The following is a 24141-nucleotide window of genomic DNA, read 5'->3' as shown; positions in this document are numbered from 1 at the left end:
TTTATTTGATGTTATAATTATTTTTCTGATGAACGAACCGAACCATTTAAAATGGCATTTCGCTATAATTTTAAATTAAGGAATCAATTTAGTTACTGATAAATCATCATGGTAAATGGTTTAAGGTAAACATATGCACTCATACTACATCTTAGAATTAATTTCTGTGTCGTTTTGTCTCTTTTGGAGAGTTGTCTCGTTGCAATTATTCCATATTTTCTTTCACATAAAAAAAATCTTTATTAATATAGAATGGTATGATTTTTTTAATTCTGTATAATATAAGCGTCACATACATACTGTGGCGGGGTTGCACTCGTTTGAAGGATCCACAAATCCTCTAACTTGGGACAGTGGTGTAATGGTATAGAACTATCATGAGAACAAAATATAAAAAAAATCAATTGAAAAAAGCTTCACTCATCAGATTCACACTCGCTAGTACCAACAAAAAAAGAATTGGGATATGTGTACGCGTAACGAAAAATTCTCTCAAATTGTACAAAATATATGATCAGATAGGAACATGATTAGATCTACGTAACTCAACGTTTGCCATATGATTGTGTGTGACTATTAAAGTTATATTTTTTATTCAATGTATTATTTTTGATCCAGTTGTGTATGGGAGAGTCGCAACAGAAATGAAAAGACTCCAGCGTGTATATATAAAGACAAAGTCGGGTATGTACTAGACGGCGACGTCACTATAGGAGCGAATACATGGACTGCAAGACTGAAGAAGACGGGGATAGACACGGTGTATGGTATGGATGTGTATAACAATATCAACGTGCAAGTGGAAATGATCAACGAAAATGCTCTTCGGATATATGTATGTCGTATTACTATTCCGGATTAAATTGTTGTTTAACGCATTATTTTAAACAATGATAGGCACATTTCTAATAAAAGTGAAAGTTTAAATACGTCATTTAGACAGTAACACGACAATATAAAGTACCAAGCCATGAAGAGGTCAAAAGAACTAATAGACGTCAATAAACGACCCTCAACAGTGACTTCTAGACAAATTCCAAAACCACAATTTTTAACTCTAAATCATTTGGTGGTATAAAAATTAAGAACATGTTTATCAAATATTTTCAAAGATCTGCCATCAACCTAGAACAAGTCATGCGAATAAACTGCATGTTCTTCTGAAAATTAGCATATTCATTAATGCCTGTCATAGAGCTATTGTTTTCTGATAGTTTTCAATCCAAAATATCTAACTTTTCCCCTTTCTACTCGTTTCTCTACTGATTGTAAATTCATTTATCAAAATCAAAACTAATAAATCCCGAAAATAAAAGACGCATTTGTTCAATCAATGTAGTAGTAAAACATCAGCACAAACAAGTCTATCATAAGCATTATGTAAAAAAAAAAAGGATATGTTTCTACTAAATGCCATTTTATTATTATAAAAAGCTAATTGTTTTGAAAATACTTCTTCTAAGCTTTCATATTCAATTCCTACACGTGGAACATATATGTTTTGTAGATGTACCCAGATAAGTTTATGAAGGCTTGGGAAATACCAGACGAAGCCCTGACAATGGACATTCCAAGAAAAACCTCCTCACACAAGTTATACAACGTATCATTTACTACAGAACCAGTATTCGGCGTTGTTGTCGAGAGAATTACAAATTCTACGGTAAAAACTAAAATGTGAGTTTTTCAAACAAAAAGTGAAATGTCATCAAGTTAAAACACCAATACATTTAACAAGAGATGTACAGTTGTGAATTTTGTGAAGGCAATAATCGAAATAATTATTTTTCGAATATGTAAGGTGTAAACGAAATATATACAGGTTGAAATTTGTTGAGAATTTGATGATGCATTTGGAAAATCAACATTCCTTATAATGTTTTTTTTACATATGAAAATTACAAGTTGTGTCTCTTTATTGTCAAACAGTTGCCGGGGAATGATTCTTTTTATTGTAAGATTAGAAACGACATCAAAATTCTCTATACATCTCAATTGATTGTTTCTTTTAAATCATTTTCTATAAAAAAAAAATATCTAAAAAGTAAAATCACAAAAATACAGAACTCCGAGTAAAATTCAAAAATCAAAAGCTTCAACATATCAAAAGAATGGATAACAACTGTCATATTCCTGACTTGGTACAGGCTTTTTTTAAGGTAGAAAATGCATTGTGGATTGCACCTGTTTTTTTCAGCTAGCTAAACCTCTCATTTGTATGACATTAGCAGCAAATTCTATTAAATTGACAACGATGCGTGAATGTTTTCCGTTTTAGAAAATCACAATTGTTTATTCCTACTCAGTATTAAATAAGGGAGTTTATAAGATGCTATACATAAGTGGAAATATCACTATGCTATCCCATCAATTGCTATGTTTAGTCTAAGACGCATTACATCACTACGCTAACTCGAGTTTAAAAATAACGGTACAAACATGAATAAAGAATATGTATTGTTCCAGTTATAGACCCTGATGGACAAAAACGACCTCACTTTGAATTAGACCAGTGATGTGCCTTTTCATTTTTTGTCGAATCAGCGCTTCTTAAATCAGTTGCTGAAAAAACTTGCCCTTGTGCAATTTGAATTTCCGTAACTCCTCTATTCAGTATATAAAGTGTAACTGATTTTAAAGACATCGACGAATCTTTTTAAATTTAAGGTGAATCCGTTACTCTATAATTCGATTTTAAACATTTTTTACTACAGAATAGACACGGCAGTGACAGGTACCATATTTTCCCGCCAATTCATGCAGTTGACCACCAGATTGTCGTCCGGACATGTTTATGGTTTTGGAGAACACAATCACAGAAGGTTTAAACATGATATGGACTGGAAAACATGGCCGATCTTTACAAGAGATGTAGCACCTGTGGTAAAGTAGATAAACATTCAAAATATTGAACAATTAATCCACATAGCGAAAAGGTGTATAAATGGTTTAACTTTATACATGTGGCAATATGTTTCGTGTCACAACATTAAATAATGTAAAGACTGTGCATAGGCAAATTCGTACAGATGTTTTCAACCTTTATTTCACGATGATTTCATGTAAGCATACTTAAAAAAATCAGGTGAATTGTTTCACACGAAATTTAGATTACATAAATGCACGCCAAAATTATCTAAGCAAAGAAAACTGTTACAGTGCATTAAGGAATAATTAATTAAAAAAAATATTAACCATTGACTAAAAAGAACTTGTTAGTAGTGGGTGTATGCTCAATTTGAATGACATATATAGATAGCTGTTAGGTTTTGACGATGGCTCTATTCAAACGAGAATAATGCCGAACTGTAACAAACATGCAATAGAATTATATATTAAACAAAGGCAAAAACAAACAAACGAAAAAAGTCAAATCCGCCTTAGCCATGCTCTTGTTTAAATAATGAAAAAAAAAAATAATAATCTGATAACATTTTTTTTTTTCGTTGTTAAAACTATTTATTATTGAATGTTTAAAGGACGAATGGAATCTTTACGGAGCACATCCGGTCTATCTTAATCTTGAAGAAGATGGGAAGGCCAATATGGTTTTCTTGAAGAATAGTCATGCCATGGGTAAGTTAAACTCTCCACTTTTCTTTTCGTTTTGGATTGCTGTCTAATTGACGCATTGTCTACATCTCTTGAACTCATGTGTTGATATGATCGAATAGAACGTTGGTGTTGGAGTAATGAAACCTGGAAACAATTGTCAGAGTTTCAAATTAAAGTATGACTTTTAAAATTCGTTCCATTCTGATGTGTTTATGAATCAACATAGCACACTTTTCTTTTTGAAATAATGAAAACACTTTCGTCATCTACATGTAATATTTTCCCTCGTAATAAGCATGTAAGCATGCAAATATTTAGAATAAGATAGCACTAAAGTCAAAGGGCTTGGTATAATTTGACTCTCAAGACTGGTTACTGCTGCATACTTGCTTTTATATGTTTCAGATGTTGTTTTGCAACCTGAACCTTTTCCTGCCATAACTTGGAAAGTTATTGGTGGTGTGCTCGATTTCTACGTATTTCTTGGACCATCTCCACATGAAGCAGTTCAGCAATACATATCTGTAATACATATTTTCTTCATTGAAATAGCTACATGATTGAATTAAAGTATGATAAAAGTCACTCGTTATCATATATGAAAGAGTTTGTTATTTCTGGGAAATCTAACTTTTTCTTCTTTTTTTTTAACCTATGCAATGGAAGCTCCTAAGCCAGGCTAAGGTTGTTTGGAAATTCAAAAATTGATGTTTTGTGCTATGCCTAATTGTTGCTTTTGCCATGCTTTTTCTACAAACATAACACTGAGCTGGTTTTCAAGTTTAAGGTTGTTTGCATGATGGTAAGAGAGTGAAAAAATAATTAATGCCATCTTACTGTACATTAAAAAGGCTATAGGCAAATCATTAATGCGATCTTACTGTATATTGAATAGGCTAAAGGCAAACCATTAATGCGATCTTACTGTACATAAAATAGACTATTGGCGAACCATTAATGCCATCGTACTGTTTATTTATCAGGCTATAGGTAAACCATTAATGCCATCTTACTGGTCACTAGGATTCCACCTGTGTAAATGGGGATATGAAAATTTGACTGTTGTGCAAGATGTAGTAAAAAGAAACAAAATGGCAGAAATACCACAGGTACGAAATACTACTTAAAACAAAACTTCAAACAACTGTTTTGTATCTTGTAAGTACAAAAAGATGTATTGAGGAAAAAGTTCGAAGGTATCTTAATAATTTATTCAATCAACATAGCCATCTGTTATTTTATGTCACAAACAAGAGTTTTAGCCATGAAAAATAGTCCAACTATGCTGATTTCTAGATCTTGAGTGTGGTTAATTCTTTTGTTTCCTCTTCACCCTGTCATGAGATAGAAATATCTTTAAAATATTCTTTAATATAATTTGCATTGAAATAAATATAACAGCGTTCATTCTGGAACAAATGGTACAGAATATTTGTTCCAACATGTATTATGTCACAGAGGGACTTCTGTTAGGCGGAACAAATATACGCTGACAACCCTATAATGTCCGATATATATGATTTTCTCTTGCAGGATGTGCAATGGGGAGATATTGACTATATGTTTAATAAATTTGATTTTACCGTTGACAAGAAAACATTCAAAGATCTTCCTGAATTTGTTGATGAACTTCATCATAATGGGCAAAGATATGTCATTATTGTGGTAAGTGGAATATTGAAAAAAAAAAATTGATGTTTTGAATTGCATTTCCCCTTGTCACATTTTATTAGAATATTAAAACCATATGCAATACAACTTCGGCACAAGCAGTAAAAATGTCTGAATTGGGATTAGCCCACAATCGGTAGAAATACAGACCAGACGACTATACTGGTATCTAAAGACAGAAGTCACGTGTCGGTAGAGTTTATAGACACCGACACATCACAGTTTACAATGTACTTAAATATGTTAATCTGTTTTTGGTATAGGACTATCGCATGGGCTATATGAGATCACGCAATAATGGTTTTTTTTCTATTTGTATGTATAGGATGACAAGAACAATGATGAAAGCATACTAGAATATGTTGTTTTAAATATTAACATGAGTAATGCTAAGAGGAATCACCAGTGACTGGACAGTGTCACCATACTTAGTGTCAAAACCGAACTCTTACGAAAAATAAGCCAAACAAAGTTAAAAATGACAATTATATAGTCCAGATGGTTCATTCCCTCTATTCCCACTTTTTATAAATCTGGTAAGAAAAGGTAAAATTTCATGTGGGAATAATAGGAGGAAAACTTGTGCAAACAAAGGATTATACTGTACAAACATTTTTTAATCAGCTGTTAATTGACCAGTGTTATTTTTTATTAGAACATGTTATAACTTATTTTTGCATGAATCCTGTTCTTTTTTTAAAACAAAATAACTATGAAAGAACTTGATTATTTTTATTACTTTTATAACACACATTCAACTGTAGATTCAAGCAAGCATAATATAACACAAATTATACAACACTCAACAGCACTAAATTAAATCACAAATTGTAGCAAAAACATTAGACAATCACTGTATACAAGTCTATTAAAGTGTATCAATCTATTCCACGTGAAGAATGTGGGAGGCTGCATCACCAAACTCTACTGTTGTGACTCTTTGGCTGCGGTGTCTAACCTTAAGTTCGTAATATAATGCATGCATGACATGTGCAATAATGAAACTGTAATTAAGCGTTTTGTTAGTTGATATAGTGCAAACAGATCGGGCAATAAGGAAACTATTATGGTTTGTTTGTGTATAAAACAATAGTATGCGCGATGATTTTAAACAGTATTAGATAAAGAAAGGCAACAGTAGTATACCGCTGTTCAAAACTCATAAATCCATGGTTTAGAAAGTTTTGTTTGCATATTGATGAGGCATAGTATGGGCGATAATATTATATTTTTACATAGGATTTTCCCTGTGAGTGGTTTATATCTCCTGAGCAATCAAGCTATAAAAATATAAGACAGTGACAGGGAATATGAACCCATCATCTCCTGTGATGCCCGGCTAACTATTAAATTATACTAGAGTGTCCTGGTGTCAACATTAATTACCATTCTGATCTTTCTTTTTGTTCTCAGGGGATATGGCATGACTGTCATACACCCTGTCGATGTAACCAATCGGCAAAATTGCAGGACTGACCTTGATACTTAACTCATATAAAAGAAAACAAAATTGAATTATGTTTTGTTTTTTGTTTTACATATATATAGGACGTTGGTATTGGTGCTAATGAAACCATTATAGAACAAGGACGAGTCAACAGCCCAGGCTATGAGATGTACAAGGATGGAGTAGATATGGATGTGTTTGTCAAAAACCATGATGGTACCGTTCTGAAAGGAGAGGTAAGACTCGTGATTATAGCGTACTAAAAAGAGAAGTAAATCCATGATAATAAGTTGTAAAAAGTGAGTTGAAAGCTGTTCTTAAAAGAGAGATAAACCCAAAATGATATCAATCTTAAGGTTGAGGTACAAACCCTTATAGTACCGTTCTAAGAGGAGAGGTAAAAACTAAGATGAAACCGTTAAAAAAAGAGAGGTAAGATGATACCATGATGATACCGTTTCTAAAGGTAAGGTAAAACCATGATGAAATCGTTCTAAAAGTAGAGGTAAAACCTTGATTGTATTATTAAAGGAAGAGGTAAAAAAAAAACCAAGTTGATACCGTTCTCAAAGGAGAGTTAAGAACATGATGGAACCGCACGAAAAGGAGGCGTTCTTAATTGAGAGATAAAAAGCATGATGATACCGTTCTTAAAGAAGAGTTAACACAAATCCTTGTGCGATAGTACTGCAACGTTTTTATGTATCCCTAATTCGACCTTTCTGTTATGTTTCCTTCACGTTAACACCACCACTTAAATGAATACACATGAAAAAATAGTTGTTGCCTTCACATCCTTCATATTGAAGCAATTATTTTCCTCACTGACTTACATATTTGATCTTTTTATTACTATAATGGTTGCAACATGGAAAAAAGACATGTCTAGGTATGGTCATGACTTACTCCATTATCTCGTTTAAATGTTACTCATTATATTCAATATTATTTAGATTACAATGATATTTCTAGGTATGGCCAGGACTAACTGCATAACTCTCCTATAGCTGTTACTTATTATTCAGTAATACTTTAATAACAATGACATTTCAAGGTATGACCAGGACAAACTGCATTACTATCGTTTAACTATTACTTCTTAATAACATTTCTAGGTATGGCCAGGACTTACGGCATTTCCAGATTTTAGTCACACAAATGCCACAGATTTTTGGATAAAATACATCAAATACTTTAATGACACAGAGGGAGTGAAAGTAGATGGTTTGTGGATTGTAAGTATATAGGTACATACATCTCTCCTGTGTTATATTGATTGTCACTTATTTCTTGCCGCTGAAGACGACTGCAGATTCAACATATCACCTCTCTGTTTTTTATTGTATCACAGTTTTTTAATATTCTCTATTCTGTATTAGTGTATTATTATAGATATTAGAATATCATTGGGTTTTTTTTCTTCTCACATGTCTTTTCGTTAATTATGTTTTTGGATTAATAGAAAAACATATATGACAAATTAGGTTCTACTAAAAGAAACTATCCACAGTTATTGTTTTTATAGGATATGAATGAACCAGCAAGCTTTGTTCAGGGTTCTATTAATGGATGTAATAACAATACATTGAACTATCCTCCGTATGTTCCACGTAAGTACTGTCTTGTAGTATCCTCTATATCTCTTATGTTTTACCCTGAACTATCCTCCATATGTACCACGCAATTATTACCCCGAACTATCATCCGTATGTACCACGTTATTATTACCCTGAACTATCGTCCGTATGTACCACGCAATTATAACCCTGAACTATCATCCGTATGTACCACGCAATTGTTTCCCTGAACTATCATCCGTATGTACCACGCAATTATTACCCCGAACTATCTTCCGTATGTACCACGTTATTATCACCCTGAACTATCCTCGGTATGTAACACGCAATTATAACCCTGAACTATCATCCGTATGTACCACGCAATTATTTCCTTGAACTATCCTCCATATGTACCACGTAATTATAACCCTGAACTTTCCACGATATGTGCCACGCAATAATTACCCTGACATATCTTCCAAATGTACAACGCAATTATGACCCTGAACTAGCCTCCATATGTACAACGTAATTATATTCCTGAACTATCCTCCGAATGTACCAGACAATTATTACCCTGAAATATCCTCCATTTGCACAACACAATTATTACCCTGAAGTTCTGAACTACCCTCCGTATGTACCACGCAATTATTAACCTGAACTATTCTCCGTATGTACAACGCAATTATCACCCTGAACTATCCTCCGTATGTACAACTTAAGTTTTACCCTGAACTATTCTCGCTATGTGCAACATAAGTACTATCCCGATTTATCCTCCATATCACTGAAGTTCTACACTGAGCTATTCTCCATTTCGTATGTACAGCTCATTCATATTACCATAAACAATCCTCCTTATGCACGTAAGTACTATCCCGATCTATCCTCCGTATGAGCCACGTAAGTACGAAACTGAAATATCCTCCGTATGAGCCACTTAAGTACGAAACTGAAATATCCTCCGTATGTACCACTTATGAACTATCATGTTGTATCCTTCATTTGTACCACTTAAGTAATAACCTGTTATAGGTGTAATACCACCATTGATTTTTCCCTATTAGTCTTTGTTAAATTGGCACTTTAAAAAAAAATTGTACAGTATTTACCTTTATTTCAACCAAAGAAATTCAACCAAAGAAATACTTTGCATGTATGAAGTTTAGTCCTTTGCAGTGACAGTGAAAATTTCACACTACATTTCATTGCATATAAGAAAGTAACCAAAAAGGCATTTTTTTGTAAATTTCAAAATGATTTTATTTTTTTCCCCCAACGTCACATTTTTATTGTTAAGCCTTTAAAATGATCTTCATTTATCACTCTTTTACCAAGAAAAAAAAATGAGTGTGTGTTTTTTGTTGTTAAAAAAAAAATTGTTCAAAATTTTCTGAAATTTGTCAAAACTTGAAATTGCATTGTGCAGATTAAAAGAAAGTAAGTGGTTATATTCGTCAATTTCAAAGTTTTTCTTATTCAACTTTGTAAAACCATACTGATTAGAAATTGTTTTGATACATAACTAATATTATTCAAAATAAATATCAGTAACAGTTGCTATGGAAACACATTTTTTAAGATATATTTTTAATAAAATCATATTTATGTTAAGGTTTTTTTTTTTTATTAATATGAACAAATATTTTTTCCAGATATATTGGATAGTCACACAGGTAGCTTATATTACAAAACAATTTGCATGGATTCTAAACAAAAATGGGGCAATCATTATGAAGTACACAGTTTGTATGGTCACGCTGAGAGCATGGTAACATATAGGTATATTAATTCTAATTATGAAGAACACAGTTTATATGGTCACACTGAAAGCATTGTAAAATATTACAAAGAAGAAGATGTGGTATGATTGCCAATGAGACAACTCTCCAAAGGAGACCAAAATGACACAGCAATTAAAAACTATAGTTCACCGTACGGCCTTCAACAATGAGCAAAACCCATACCACATAGTCAGTTATAAAAGGCCCCGAAATGACCATGTAAAACAATTCAAATGAGAAAGTAAAAAAGCCTTTTTATTTAAAAAAAATAACGAAAAACAAATATGTTTAATTTAGACCTTATATGTGTTTTTGGTATCATTTCTTTGCTGTATACATTTTAGATTGCTTTTATTCACTTTTAGTTGTGTTAGCATGCCTTTTTGATATTATGTTTCATTACATATATTCCTAATTAAAATAGCTACTTTATGGGAGGTTTAGAAAACTTTCCTGTAGTAGCTATTATACAATTCATTCAACGACATGCTGTTTCTTTTTGCAGGGCCATGACAACTTTGTTTAACAAAACTCGGCCATTTATAATGACCAGGTCATCGTTTGCTGGTACGGGGAAATATTCATTTAAATGGTTAGGTGATAATCAGAGCCAATGGAGACAAATACCTTGGTCTATTATAGGTAAAGTATGGTTAAATGGTTAGGTGATAATCAGAGCCAATGGAGACAAATGCCCTGGTCTATTATAAATAAATTATCAATTAAATGGGTAGGTGATAATCAGAGCCAATGGAGACAAATGCCCTGGTCTGTTATATGTGAATTATCAGTTAAATGGTAAGGTGATAATCAGAGCCAATGGAGACAAATGCCCTGGTCTGTAAAAGGTAAATTATCAGTTAAATGGTAAGGTGATAATAAGAGCCAATGGAGACAAATGCCTTGGTCTGTTATAGGTAAATTATCAGTTAAATGGTTAGGTGATAATCAGAGCCAATGGAGACAAATACCCTGGTCTATTATAGGTAAATTATCAGTTAAATGGTAAGGTGATAATCAGAGCCAATGGAGACAAATACCCTGGTCTATTAAGTGTAAATTATCAGTTAAATGGTTAGGTGATAATCAGAACCAATGGAGACAAATGCTCTGGTCTGTTAAGGGTAAATTATCAGTTAAATGGTTAGGTGATAATCAGAGCCAATGGAGACAAATGCCCTGGTCTGTTATAGGTGAATTATCAGTTAAATGGTAAGGTGATAATCAGAACCAATGGAGACAAATGCTCTGGTCTGTAAAAGGTAAATTATCAGTTAAATGGTAAGGTGATAATCAGAGCCAATGGAGACAAATGCCTTGGTCTGTTATAGGTAAATTATCAGTTAAATGGTTAGGTGATAACCAGAGCCAATGGAGATAAAAACCCTGGTCTATTATAGGTAAATTGTCAGTTAAATGGTTAGGTGATAATCAGAGCCAATGGAGACAAATACCCTGGTCTATTATAGGTAAATTATCAGTTAAATGGTTAGGTGATAATCAGAGCCAATGGAAAAAAATACCCTGGTCTATTATAGGTAAATTATCAGTTAAATGGTAAGGTGATAATCAGAGCCAATGGAGACAAATACCCTGGTCTATTAAGTGTAAATTATCAGTTAAATGGTTAGGTGATAATCAGAACCAATGGACACAAATGCTCTGGTCTGTTAAGGGTAAATTATCAGTTAAATGGTTAGGTGATAATCAGAGCCAATGGAGACAAATACCCTGGTCTATTATAGGTAAATTATCAGTTAAATGATTAGGTGATAATCAGAACCAATGGAGACAAATGATCTGGTCTGTTAAGGGTAAATTATCAGTTAAATGGTTAGGTGATAATCAGAGCCAATGGAGACTAATGCCCTGGTCTTTTATAGGTAAATTATCAGTTAAATGGTTAGGTGATAATCAGAGCCAATGGAGACAAATGCCCTGGTCGGTTATAGGTAAATTATCAGTTAAATGGTAAGGTGATAATCAGAGCCAATGGAGACAAATACCCTGGTCTATTATAGGTAAATTATCAGTTAAATGGTTAGGTGATAATCAGAACAAATGGAGACAAATGCTCTGGTCTGTTAAGGGTATATTATCAGTTAAATGGTGAGGTGATAATCAGAGCCAATGGAGACAAATGCCCTGGTCTTTTATAGGTAAATTATCAGTTAAATGGTTAGGTGATAATCAGAGCCAATGGATACACATGCCCTGGTCTATTATAGGTAAATTATCGGTTAAATGGTTAGGTGATAATCAGAGCCAATGGAGACAGATACCCTGGTCTATTATAGGTAAATTATCGGTTAAATGGTTAGGTGATAATCAGAGCCAATGGAGACAAATACCCTGGTCTATTATAGGTAAATTATCGGTTAAATGGTTAGGTGATAATCAGAACAAATGGATACAAATGCCCTGGTCTATTATAGATAAATTATCAGTTAAATGGTTAGGTGATAATCAGAGCCAATGGAGACAAATGCCCTGGTCGGTTATAGGTAAATTATCAGTTAAATGGTAAGGTGATAATCAGAGCCAATGGAGACAAATACCCTGGTCTATTATAGGTAAATTATCAGTTAAATGGTTAGGTGATAATCAGAACAAATGGAGACAAATGCTCTGGTCTGTTAAGGGTATATTATCAGTTAAATGGTGAGGTGATAATCAGAGCCAATAGAGACAAATGCCCTGGTCTTTTATAGGTAAATTATCAGTTAAATGGTTAGGTGATAATCAGAGCCAATGGATACACATGCCCTGGTCTATTATAGGTAAATTATCGGTTAAATGGTTAGGTGATAATCAGAGCCAATGGAGACAGATACCCTGGTCTATTATAGGTAAATTATCGGTTAAATGGTTAGGTGATAATCAGAGCCAATGGAGACAAATACCCTTGTCTATTATAGGTAAATTATCGGTTAAATGGTTAGGTGATAATCAGAACAAATGGATACAAATGCCCTGGTCTATTATAGGTAAATTATCGGTTAAATGGTTAGGTGATAATCAGAGCCAATGGATACAAATACCCTGGTCTATTATAGGTAAATTATCGGTTAAATGGTGAGGTGATTATCAGAGCCAATGGAGACAGATACCCTGGTCTATTATAGGTAAATAATCAGTTAAATGGTTAGGTGATAATCAGAGCCAATGGATACAAATGCCCTGGTCTATTATAGGTAAATTATCGGTTAAATGGTTAGGTGATAATCAGAGCCAATGGATACAAATACCCTGGTCTATTATAGGTAAATTATCGGTTAAATGGTTAGGTGATAATCAGAGCCAATGGAGACAGATACCCTGGTCTATTATAGGTAAATTATCAGTTAAAAAAGATGAAGCAGGAAATGGAATACCAAACAATATTAGCCAAAATTAATACTGTTTTTTTTTTTATTATTTAACTTCAATCAAAGTGCAACTTATGGCATTTCAACAGTAAGTTCAGATTGGTCAATCAATGCAAACTGTTTAAATAATTTGCATCACTAGAAGCAATTGCCGTTAAGGAACGTTCGCGAGTCCGTAGTTGTTGCCAAAGTAGACACTGGATATCTTGGTATTTATCAAGTTCTACGTTTCTCATTGGTATCGAGAAACAAATACCTGAACTGGTTCTTGGCCGACTGATACACTTTGATCATTGTTTGAGCAAAACATACATACAAGCAGATTCCAGTTTAACAAATAACAAAGGCATAGACATATATAACGGATTACAAATGTGTCGAGGTTTGTGATTGGATAACAACACAGAGATGTCAGTATATATTCAGGAAACTGCCGGGGTATATACGACGTTTTTATCCCCAATTGAAACCTGAAAAACGTCATCATAACCCCGGTTACTATGTGAAGTAGTCAAAAGCTTTCAGAGTAGCAGAGGCTCACAGAGGAAAAACAATGACGTGCTTCAGTCAATAATACATTTTTGATACAAAATCACGCAATTAACACTTTTAATACTTAAATTTAATGTTAAAAGTGTTATTATAAATTATTACATTATAAAATTACACGATAAAATTATGTTCACAGCAAATTAGAATTTTTTTCTCATATCACGGTATGCCGAACATATCAGGTTGGGTTTTTCAACTTATATATGTGTTGTCAACAAATACCTGCACTGGAAAGTAACATTAAGTCAAGAGTAATCCGTAATATATGTGTAATTCAGGTCTCAGAAAGGGTATATACTGTGACATTCCCGGCTTAGGGCTTATATCCCCTGAGCGGCGTCGGCTCAGGGGATATAAACTCTTAGCCGGGAATGTCACAGTATATACCATGTCTGAGACCTGAATAACATATAATATTATTTAATAGAATTAGGGAGTAAATGTTAGCTGCTTTCATAAAGAAAAATCTGGGTAACAATAAAGGTACATTTCGAAATTATACTTTTTCAGATTACCGTTTCCAGAATTATGCCCGACTTCAACTGTCTTATTTAAGGCATGTATTCACATTAAGAAATCCTCCTGCAAGATGTTCTAAGGATTTTTTTAACTGACTTATAGTTTAATGTCGTATACAATAATCCATTTTATTCCTATTTTTTGACATATGGTAAAGATGCATAATGAACATAAGGGGCACATGTCTTGATTAGAACATTTGAATTTTATGTTATTTTCGCCCCATGGAGTTGTAAACATATTTTTGGTTTTATTAATGAAATTTATCAACTGAAAGTAACCAAAACGGTATCATAAGATATACTTTAAAGGATACAATGAATTTCAACTGCAATGTAGGACATATCGTATGTTATGATTTTGAAGCAGCTGTTGTTGAAATGTATCATTAAATCTGTCTTCGTTATCTTGATCTCTTACACTTTTATGGCATACCCTCTAGAATAGCTTTTTCATTTTACACATGCTTAAATATCTGATAGATAAAAATATCGAACCCTATATTTGATATGATGGAATATGTTTATGTTTCTATAGGTATGATAGCATGGCACATTACACTATGATTTCCTAGCACATGTGTACGTTCACATACATTCTTATATATAAGTAACCATATAAGTCACACGGTGTCCCCATTCATTGATTATAGGCCATTTTCCAACAAACTAAAACGTTGTAAAAAATTGCATAGGATCCCAGCTATATGCCTGTACTTTGATTTTCTGACACCATTAAGTCGAGTTTTATCAAATCAAAGAAGGTTCAAATCTACAATTTCGAAAGTTTCTTAAGATTTCAATATACTTTAAATAATGAATATATGTCAATATGAAAAATTGTAAGGCCAAATTTCCAGAGAATGTAAATTGCTATAAAAATACGTCCGTATACATTTCGTTTTGTTTCATTGTAGGAATTCTAGAATTCAGCATGTTTGGTTTTCCAATGGTGAGTGCTCTGCTAGTCATAAGCAAGAAATAATGTGATAACTGGTGTTAAAAATATATCTTTTTAGGAATGGCTACTATTTTGTAAACTAGTATCGGCGTGAAACAACATGATTCATGTAAAGTTATATAATTTGATAATTATAATATCAGAAAAGTACTTTTACTACAAAATTCCCTTTGTAAATCAGTTTTATATATATTGATAATTATTTTGAGTTTTTGAAAAGTTAAAAATTCCTTCACCGTTATCTTCGTCGTTATCGCCATCGTCATCTTCTTCGTCATCATCATTGTCATCGCCATCTTCAACTTCATCATCACATCATAATGTATATGCCCTCTTCATTTGATGATGTTTATACTCTATCATTTTGAATATGATTTTTGGACAATTTACCCAATAGCCATAAAATTGTTATTAGATAGGTGCCGACATTTGTGGTTTTTGGTATGCTGCCCAATATGAGATGTGTTTGAGATGGTCTCAGCTCGGTGCATTTTATCCATTTGCTAGAAATCATAACGCAAAAGGCTGGCCTGTAAGTATTATTTTATCTGTTTACGGAAAACATCACATAGTATCCATAATTCGGATATAAGAACACAAAAGGCTGTCCAGTAACTTAACAATTTACTACATCTTAAGCATTTTAACTGTTTCATATATTTAAAAAGGGATATTTTAAGCATACAACTTAAAAATAACCATCGGTTTACCCTATTTCAATCATTATTCAACTTTAAAATTGAATTTAAGAAAAATTAATACTTCGCCATTTTTAGTTCTACAAGTACAAATACAGAAGTATAATCCTATTATTTTTTTCCCTCCGAAAAGTTTCATCAGTCATTATATTTATCCCCACAGGAACTACAATGTTGAATATAATCTGTCCCCAATAGGGAGCATATTTCTCCTCCACTGAAAAGTAACCTCCACCCTCGACATCCACAACTTTACATTCTTGCTATCAAATTCAAGTCATCGGATCTTGATTCTTTTTTTACTCGTCTTGAGATTGTTTTTATGTTTCGTAGTATTGTAGGTTCAGCATAATTTATGGGATACTAATTTTCGTGGATTTTACATAAAATTGAAAAGGAAGCCGACATCTTCTGTATTGCCATGAAGTTTGATTACCCATCTAGATCAAAGTCAAGATATGAAGCAGACATAATATATATGTATCCATAAATACAGCGTTATTTTACATAATCTACAATGTATTTCAAACATAAAACATACATATGTGTACAAATGATAGAAATAATTTTCAAGAGCAAACATCTATATAAATATATATAATTTGTACTGATGATTATTGCATTGAATTATAAAAAAAATCAGGGACATCAAAATAATAGTGACGATTTTTCGTTCACATTTTTGAACGAACTTTACCGAAAAAACATTAAAAATGAATCTTGCCATTTACAGCACCAAGACCCTGCTCATTGGGATGAAGCTTTTACCAGTATAGCCAGACGTGCCCTTCATATCAGATATAAAATATTACCATACCTCTACACACTGTTCCACTTAGCTCATACTACGTCTTCTATGGTAGCTCGTCCACTCGTATTTGAGTAAGTAAACGAGCATTTATGAAAAGTTCCAAAACGAGGAATATGGTAGATCTGAAATTCATGTTTGAGGAAGTTATAATTATTATGGAACATTCGCAAACCGTTCCATTACTCTCTTACTGTGTCGTACATGTTACCTTTTTCATTCACTTTTAAACCAGATATACGATATGTTTATACTTGTCAGCACATTGTGCATTGTCAGCTACATTTCGGTAAGTTATAAATATTACATAATATGAATGCACAGTTCCAAATGTTTAATGTACAATCGTCCGTTTTGCTTGGTCTCCATTATAAATGGAAGTTGGTAGTATTACAAAACATATACAGACACTTCCAATTGTTCCTTTATTTTCATTTATGGTAGCTTGTCCACCAATATTTGAACTTATTATAAATATTTCCAGGCACTGTCATTTTAAAAGGAACAAGAACAGAAAACAAAGATTCCGATCAATAATACGAATTTACACCTGATACATTAATCTCGTAAAAAAAACATTATTTTGCGAAAATCTTGCATTTTTTCTTCTTCTGAAACACCAATTAACAGTAGAAAGAATTACTAGTACTTGTAAAATAATTTACTAAAATAAATTAAATCATGTTATTCAATAGTTTGTTGATGGTTTCAAATTATGAGTATTTATCTAGGTTTCCAGAAGATAAACAGACAAGAGATGTGGATAGACAGTTCCTGTTAGGTTCTGCATTTCTTGTTACTCCTGTTCTTGAAAAGGTAAAAGAAAAGCATGTGTTTATAGGGATTAAATAAATGTAAAGTTAAAAAAAAAGTTAAATGATGCATTTATCAAACAAATTGAATATGTTATTATAACCCCCGTCAAACATCCGAACATGCTATCCACACAGATATGTGTTCACACTTAAAACTTAAAAAAAGTGTAATTTTAACATAAAAAGGTTCTGTCTAAAGAAAATGAAAATGAAAACCAAATTCTCTATATCATCAGGAAAAACTTAGAATCAGATCTTTTGCATACCCATGTAGGGATGATACAAATACATTTGATACAATCGAAAATGAAGGAATTTCATAGTTTTATACCTGATCTTGTAAACAAATCCCACTTTGGGAACATTAACTCCTTCCTAAAAGAGTAAGAATACTATAAATAAGTTTTCTATTATTTAATTTTTGTTTTGAGACAAATTCAAACTCAAATTTTTATTCTGTTATGTTATTTTTATAGGGAAAGTCTTCAGTTGAAGGATATTTTCCAAAACAACGATGGTTCAACTATTATGATGTATGTATTATCTTTTTTTCTCATTGACCAAAAATGAAATCTTTCTTCATTCTTAAACATTTTCTACTGCATTCCGTTCTCATTTAAAGTATGAAACATATTGTTTTTTTCAAAAATACCATTCAAAATAATTGAATTTCAAAAAATACACATTTCAAATCTCAAACGAGACTAAACAATAACAAAAAAAACCAACCACACACACACTAGTAGAATTAGTTATCAAAGGTACCAGGAATATAATTTAGTACACCAGACTACATAAGACTCACCAGTGACGTTCATATCAAAATATTTGTAAAGCCAAACAAATAAAAGTTGAAGAGCATTGAGGATCCAGAATTATAAAAAAAATTGTGCCAAATACGGCTAAGGTAATCTATGCCTGGAATGAGAAAATCCTTAGTTTTTCGAAAAAATCAAAGTTTAGTAAACAGGAAATTTATAAAAATGACCAAATTATTGATATTCATGTCAACACCGAAGTGTTGACTACCGGGCTGGTGATAACCTCGGAAACGAAACGTCAACCAACAGTGTCATCGACATCACACTTCGTCTATGATTTTGTTTTTTTTGTTTAGTTTAGTTTAAAAATATTTATTTATAGTGGATTGGGAAACAAGTTTTGAAACTCATATTAATCCCTTTCCACTTTGCGGGTGCGAGTGCTGCCTTGTAGTGACATTAGCCTACTCTTTTTCAAAATCTACAAGGGTGTCTTTAATGTGCAAGAGACATGGCTCTCTCTTAATACGGTCAGCCATTTGTCGTCCCCTTCCGACGGACTATCATCGTTTCCTCAAGACCATACTCGCAAATATTGTTGAGGGAGAGCCGAAAATTGAGTTCCTGAAATTTTCATCCCGAACGGGAATCGAACCAGGAACCTTTGTGGTTAGTAGTCCGATGCACTAACCACTACACCACGACTATCTATGATTTAAATCAATAATTTCAGAGTAATTGCATTTTCAGTTCCTTAGATGTTCATCCTATACGATCTTTCTCTTCTGGGTGTTGTTCATTCATTTGTGAAACTGATTTGAAATTTTGGATCTATAAAGCTCTTCAACTTTGTACTTATTTGGCTTTATAAATATTTTGATATGAGCGTCACTGATGAGTCTTGTGTAGACGAAACGCGCGTCTGGCGTACTAAATTATAATCCTGGTGCCTTTGATAACTATTTACACCACTGGGTCGATGCCACTGCTGGTGGACGTTTCGTCCCCGAGGGTATCACCAGCCCAGTAGTCAACCCTTCGGTGTTGACATGAATATCAAAGATGTGGTCATTTTTATAAATTTCATGTTTACAAAACTTTGAATTTTTTGAAAACTAAGGATTTTCTTATTCCAGGCATAGATTACCTTAGTCGTATTTGGCACAACTTCTTGGAACTTTTTATCCTCAATGCTCTTCAACTTTGTACTTATTTGGCTTTATAAATATTTTGATGAGTCTTGTGTAGACGAAACGCGCGTCTGGCGTACTAAATTATAATCCTGGTACCTTTGATAACTATTGTTATTCAAGACAATTGTGCTATTGCTTTTATTTTACTGAGATAATTTGTCTGTAGGGTACTGAATTGGCAGTAACAGGACAACGTATCATTGTTGATGCTCCATTGCCAATAATACCCTTACATTTACGTGGAGGGTATATCCTACCCACTCAACAGCCAGCTAACACAACAGTATATAGGTATGAATATATGATAGCAGCAATCATAAACAAAATGCAATTACAAACACCAATTACACCTTTACATTTTTGTTGAGGGAATACCCTATCTAGTTTACAGTCAGCTAATGCAACACGATACAGGTTACATAAATACAGAAAAAAAATCATGTAATCATAATCAAGATAGCAAACCCCATTTTCAACCATTACATGGCAGTATGTAAAAAAAAACACCACAAAATACTGTGTTGACTTATAATTATAATACTTTATTCAGAATCGATGAACAAATCCAGATTCATCACTGTTCATATACAATGTACATTTACGTGGGAGATATATCCTGCCATATCAACAGCTATACTTTAGTACTGAAATGAAACTTCATCTTATATGAAACTAAGAAAAGTAGAAATCACGAGTTACTGTAAACGGAACCCAACAAGTTTTAATTCATATAAATTAAATGAGAGAAAAATGACTAACATACTTGTTTCTGTACCCATAAGATGTCGAATGTATACAACACCACTTCCATACAGACAAGACGAACATAAACAAAGGACATTCACAGTTAAATATATTCATGTAGTTTTTTACTCAATAATGTGTTTGATCATTGAGTCCTTACACCTCGTATATCCCCGATAACTAGAAAGTAAAGATACAAAATAAAGGCAACAGTAGTATACCGTTGTTCAAAAGTCATAAATGGATTGAGGAAAAACAAATCCTAGTTAAATACATCAACTATAAGAGATAAACAAAGGAACAACAGTAACACTAAAGTGCAACAAAAACAAAGGTTTGTTTCGTTTTTATAGATTTTAACAAGAAACAATGTATGAACAAGGCAATAAATTCGGATGGTGAAGCAAACTGATTAGACGTCGTACAAATTTCGTTCTTCATTCAATGCATAGACAAAATAGTATGCTGGATCGCTTCCTATTTGAGAAAATTTATAAGTGGACGCTAAAACACTTCACAAAAATACCGAACTCCATAGAAAAAAATCAAAAGCTCAAACATATCAATCCAGTGGAGAACAAGTCGCATATTCCTGACTTGGTACAGACATTTCCTTCTGTAGAAAATTGTGATTACATGTTTTCTCATAGTAGCTATTTTATTTACTTATAACCTTAAAGTCGACAACGACCAATGGGATTGATTGTAGCATTTAATGAAGAAACATCAGCTAGAGGAGATTTATTCTGGGATGACGGAGAATCTATAGGTAAGAAAAAATCACTCAAACTTGAGTGGACGATTCTTCTCAGATGATCGAACATCTACAGGTAAGAAAGATTCCGCGACTTTAGTAAATGATTGTTCTCAGATGATGGAAAATCAGAAAGGTCAGAAAAGATCATTTAAAAGTCATACAATCATACAACTACTAGTGGACAACGGTTCCGGGGTAATTGAAAATCTATCTAGGTATTGAAATATCACACAAATGTTAGCAGACAATTGTTCTGATGTAAATGAGAGTCTGTATGTAATAAAAACATACCACTGCTAGTGAGCAATTGTTTTAGGGTAATTTATAGTATATAGGTAGTTGTAGATCATATAACTGCTAGCACACAATTGTTCTCATGAAATTGAGAGTATTTAGGTAATTAAACGCATACAAATGGTATTGGAAAAAATCTAGAGTAATTAAGAGTCTGTAGGTAGTTGAAAGCATTCAACTGCAAAATTGTTCTGAGGTAATTGATGACGAAGATTCTAAAGGTAAACAAAAATCATTAAATCATCCAACACCAACCTATATACAAATGTATAGCCCTTAATAATAGCAGAATAAAGATATACAATACAAGTTTACTTATTATTTTATTATTAACCATCTCTCTAATAGTGAAGGCTATATTGCAAGCATCTTTTCCGTATATCCATCCGTTCGTTGTTCGTCCAACAAAGAAAATGGCACTTTTTTCTCGGGTACCATTTAATTTTTTAACAGCAGCTTGACAGTGATGAGTTAGGATCTTTCTGAGTTTTGACACATTAAAACCGAATGTCTGTATGCATAGCAGGATGCGTACATTCTTGTAAAGATTTAAAAGTTAGGTTCCTTTTGATTTAATTGTATGTCAGATGTTTCTTTTTGTATTAACTTTATATGGATAAATATCGGTATAGATGATCATAGCCGATATTCAGTGATTGGTAACACTTCAAAGTAAACACATTACTCTTGGAATTGTTTTTTTTTTCTGTTGAAGATTCTGTTACCCGAGGAGAATATTTAAAAGTGGAAATATCAGCAACCAAGGTAATTATCGTATTGACACAGTCTGAGATTATACTTTTATACTTGTAATCAGTATTATACTTTTATACTTGTAATCAGTATTATACTTTTATACTTGTAATCAGTACTATACTTTTATACTTGCAATCAGTATTATACTTTTATACTTGCAATCAGTATTATACTTTTATACTTGTAATCAGTATTATACTTTTATACTTGTAATCAGTATTATACTTTTATACTTGTAATCAGTATTATACTTTTATACTTGCAATCAGTATTATACTTTTATACTTGTAATCAGTATTATACTTTTATACTTGCAATCAGTATTATACTTTTATACTTGTAATCAGTATTATACTTTTATACTTGTAATCAGTATTATACTTTTATACTTGCAATCAGTATTATACTTTTATACTTGCAATCAGTATTATACTTTTATACTTGTAATCAGTATTATACTTTTATACTTGTAATCAGTATTATACTTTTATACTTGCAATCAGTATTATACTTTTATACTTGTAATCAGTATTATACTTTTATACTTGCAATCAGTATTATACTTTTATACTTGTAATCAGTATTATACTTTTATACTTGTAATCAGTATTATACTTTTATACTTGCAATCAGTATTATACTTTTATACTTGTAATCAGTATTATACTTTTATACTTGTAATCAGTATTATACTTTTATACTTGTAATTAGTATTATACTTTTATACTTGCAATCAGTATTATACTTTTATACTTGTAATCAGTATTATACTTTTATACTTGCAATCAGTATTATACTTTTATACTTGTAATCAGTATTATACTTTTATACTTGTAATCAGTATTATACTTTTATACTTGCAATCAGTATTATACTTTTATACTTGCAATCAGTATTATACTTTTATACTTGTAATCAGTATTATACTTTTATACTTGCAATCAGTATTATACTTTTATACTTGCAATCAGTATTATACTTTTATACTTGCAATCAGTATTATACTTTTATACTTGCAATCAGTATTATACTTTTATACTTGCAATCAGTATTATACTTTTATACTTGCAATCAGTATTATACTTTTATACTTGCAATCAGTATTATACTTTTATACTTGCAATCAGTATTATACTGTTATACTTGCAATCAGTATTATACTTTTATACTTGCAATCAGTATTATACTTTTTAAAACATTCTAGTTTCCACAGGTATATATAAGCTCTTAGTTCCATAGAGTTTAGTAATGTACAGAATTTAATTGATTTATGCACTCTTAGCGCATATTTGTTAATGTATAGTAATGTCTAACTGATTCATTTCATTTATTTCGTATCCTATGGACATATTTTGTAACATCCAGCATTAAAAAATAGTCTTAGAATATATTTAGTATAACAGTTTAGATTTTTTACCAATGCGAATATTCCATTCAATATGAATTCGGTGTCTGTATTTTGCACATTTAAGTACGAGTTTCAGATTTGATTTTCTTTTAATGTCCCCTATGTATATCATGGCTGTTTTTCTTACATTCTAATTGCAAAACTTTTCTTTTGTTACATACTTATACTTCAGTTATCAGTATGTTTTATTTTGTTTATTTAACAGGGTAAATACCTTGAGTATAAGGTTGTTAAAAATGGCTATAAAGCAGCATCATTATTAGTCATTGATAAAATAGAGTTATATGGACTATTTGGGTTTCCTGAACGTATAATAGTTGATTCAGTGCAAATCCCTACATCTAGTGTACGGAGTAAAGAAAAGGTAAGTTATAAATTTAAAGTTTGGAAGTATTACAAGAAAGCTATTTAATATTCAATCTTTAATTAGAAATTGAAAACAATTTTCAATTAAATCAAGAGAAATTTTGACAGAATACAGGTGAATTA

The 24141-nt window shown here is 32.1% G+C and overlaps 1 protein-coding gene across 1 annotated transcript in view; it reads left to right on the top strand.

The window, feature by feature from the left end:
• Positions 1-24141, top strand: part of LOC134712725 (sucrase-isomaltase, intestinal-like) — a 32229-nt gene that overhangs the window by 7210 nt on the left and 878 nt on the right. Inside the window, exons 2-22 of the mRNA XM_063574562.1 lie at positions 619-835; positions 1508-1677; positions 2715-2883; positions 3480-3576; positions 3961-4079; positions 4539-4664; positions 5089-5220; positions 6775-6909; positions 7789-7908; positions 8199-8283; positions 9891-10017; positions 10525-10661; positions 15375-15409; positions 15834-15950; positions 16850-16998; positions 17656-17740; positions 18216-18272; positions 19860-19984; positions 21118-21206; positions 22204-22253; positions 23858-24016. Coding sequence (XP_063430632.1) covers positions 619-835; positions 1508-1677; positions 2715-2883; positions 3480-3576; positions 3961-4079; positions 4539-4664; positions 5089-5220; positions 6775-6909; positions 7789-7908; positions 8199-8283; positions 9891-10017; positions 10525-10661; positions 15375-15409; positions 15834-15950; positions 16850-16998; positions 17656-17740; positions 18216-18272; positions 19860-19984; positions 21118-21206; positions 22204-22253; positions 23858-24016 — 2500 coding nt within the window. The remainder of the gene's footprint in view (positions 1-618; positions 836-1507; positions 1678-2714; positions 2884-3479; positions 3577-3960; positions 4080-4538; positions 4665-5088; positions 5221-6774; positions 6910-7788; positions 7909-8198; positions 8284-9890; positions 10018-10524; positions 10662-15374; positions 15410-15833; positions 15951-16849; positions 16999-17655; positions 17741-18215; positions 18273-19859; positions 19985-21117; positions 21207-22203; positions 22254-23857; positions 24017-24141) is intronic.

Source organism: Mytilus trossulus, chromosome 3 (assembly GCF_036588685.1).
Source record: "Mytilus trossulus isolate FHL-02 chromosome 3, PNRI_Mtr1.1.1.hap1, whole genome shotgun sequence".
NCBI classification, from domain to species: domain Eukaryota; kingdom Metazoa; phylum Mollusca; class Bivalvia; order Mytilida; family Mytilidae; genus Mytilus; species Mytilus trossulus.
This window is presented reverse-complemented; position numbering and strand designations above follow the sequence as displayed.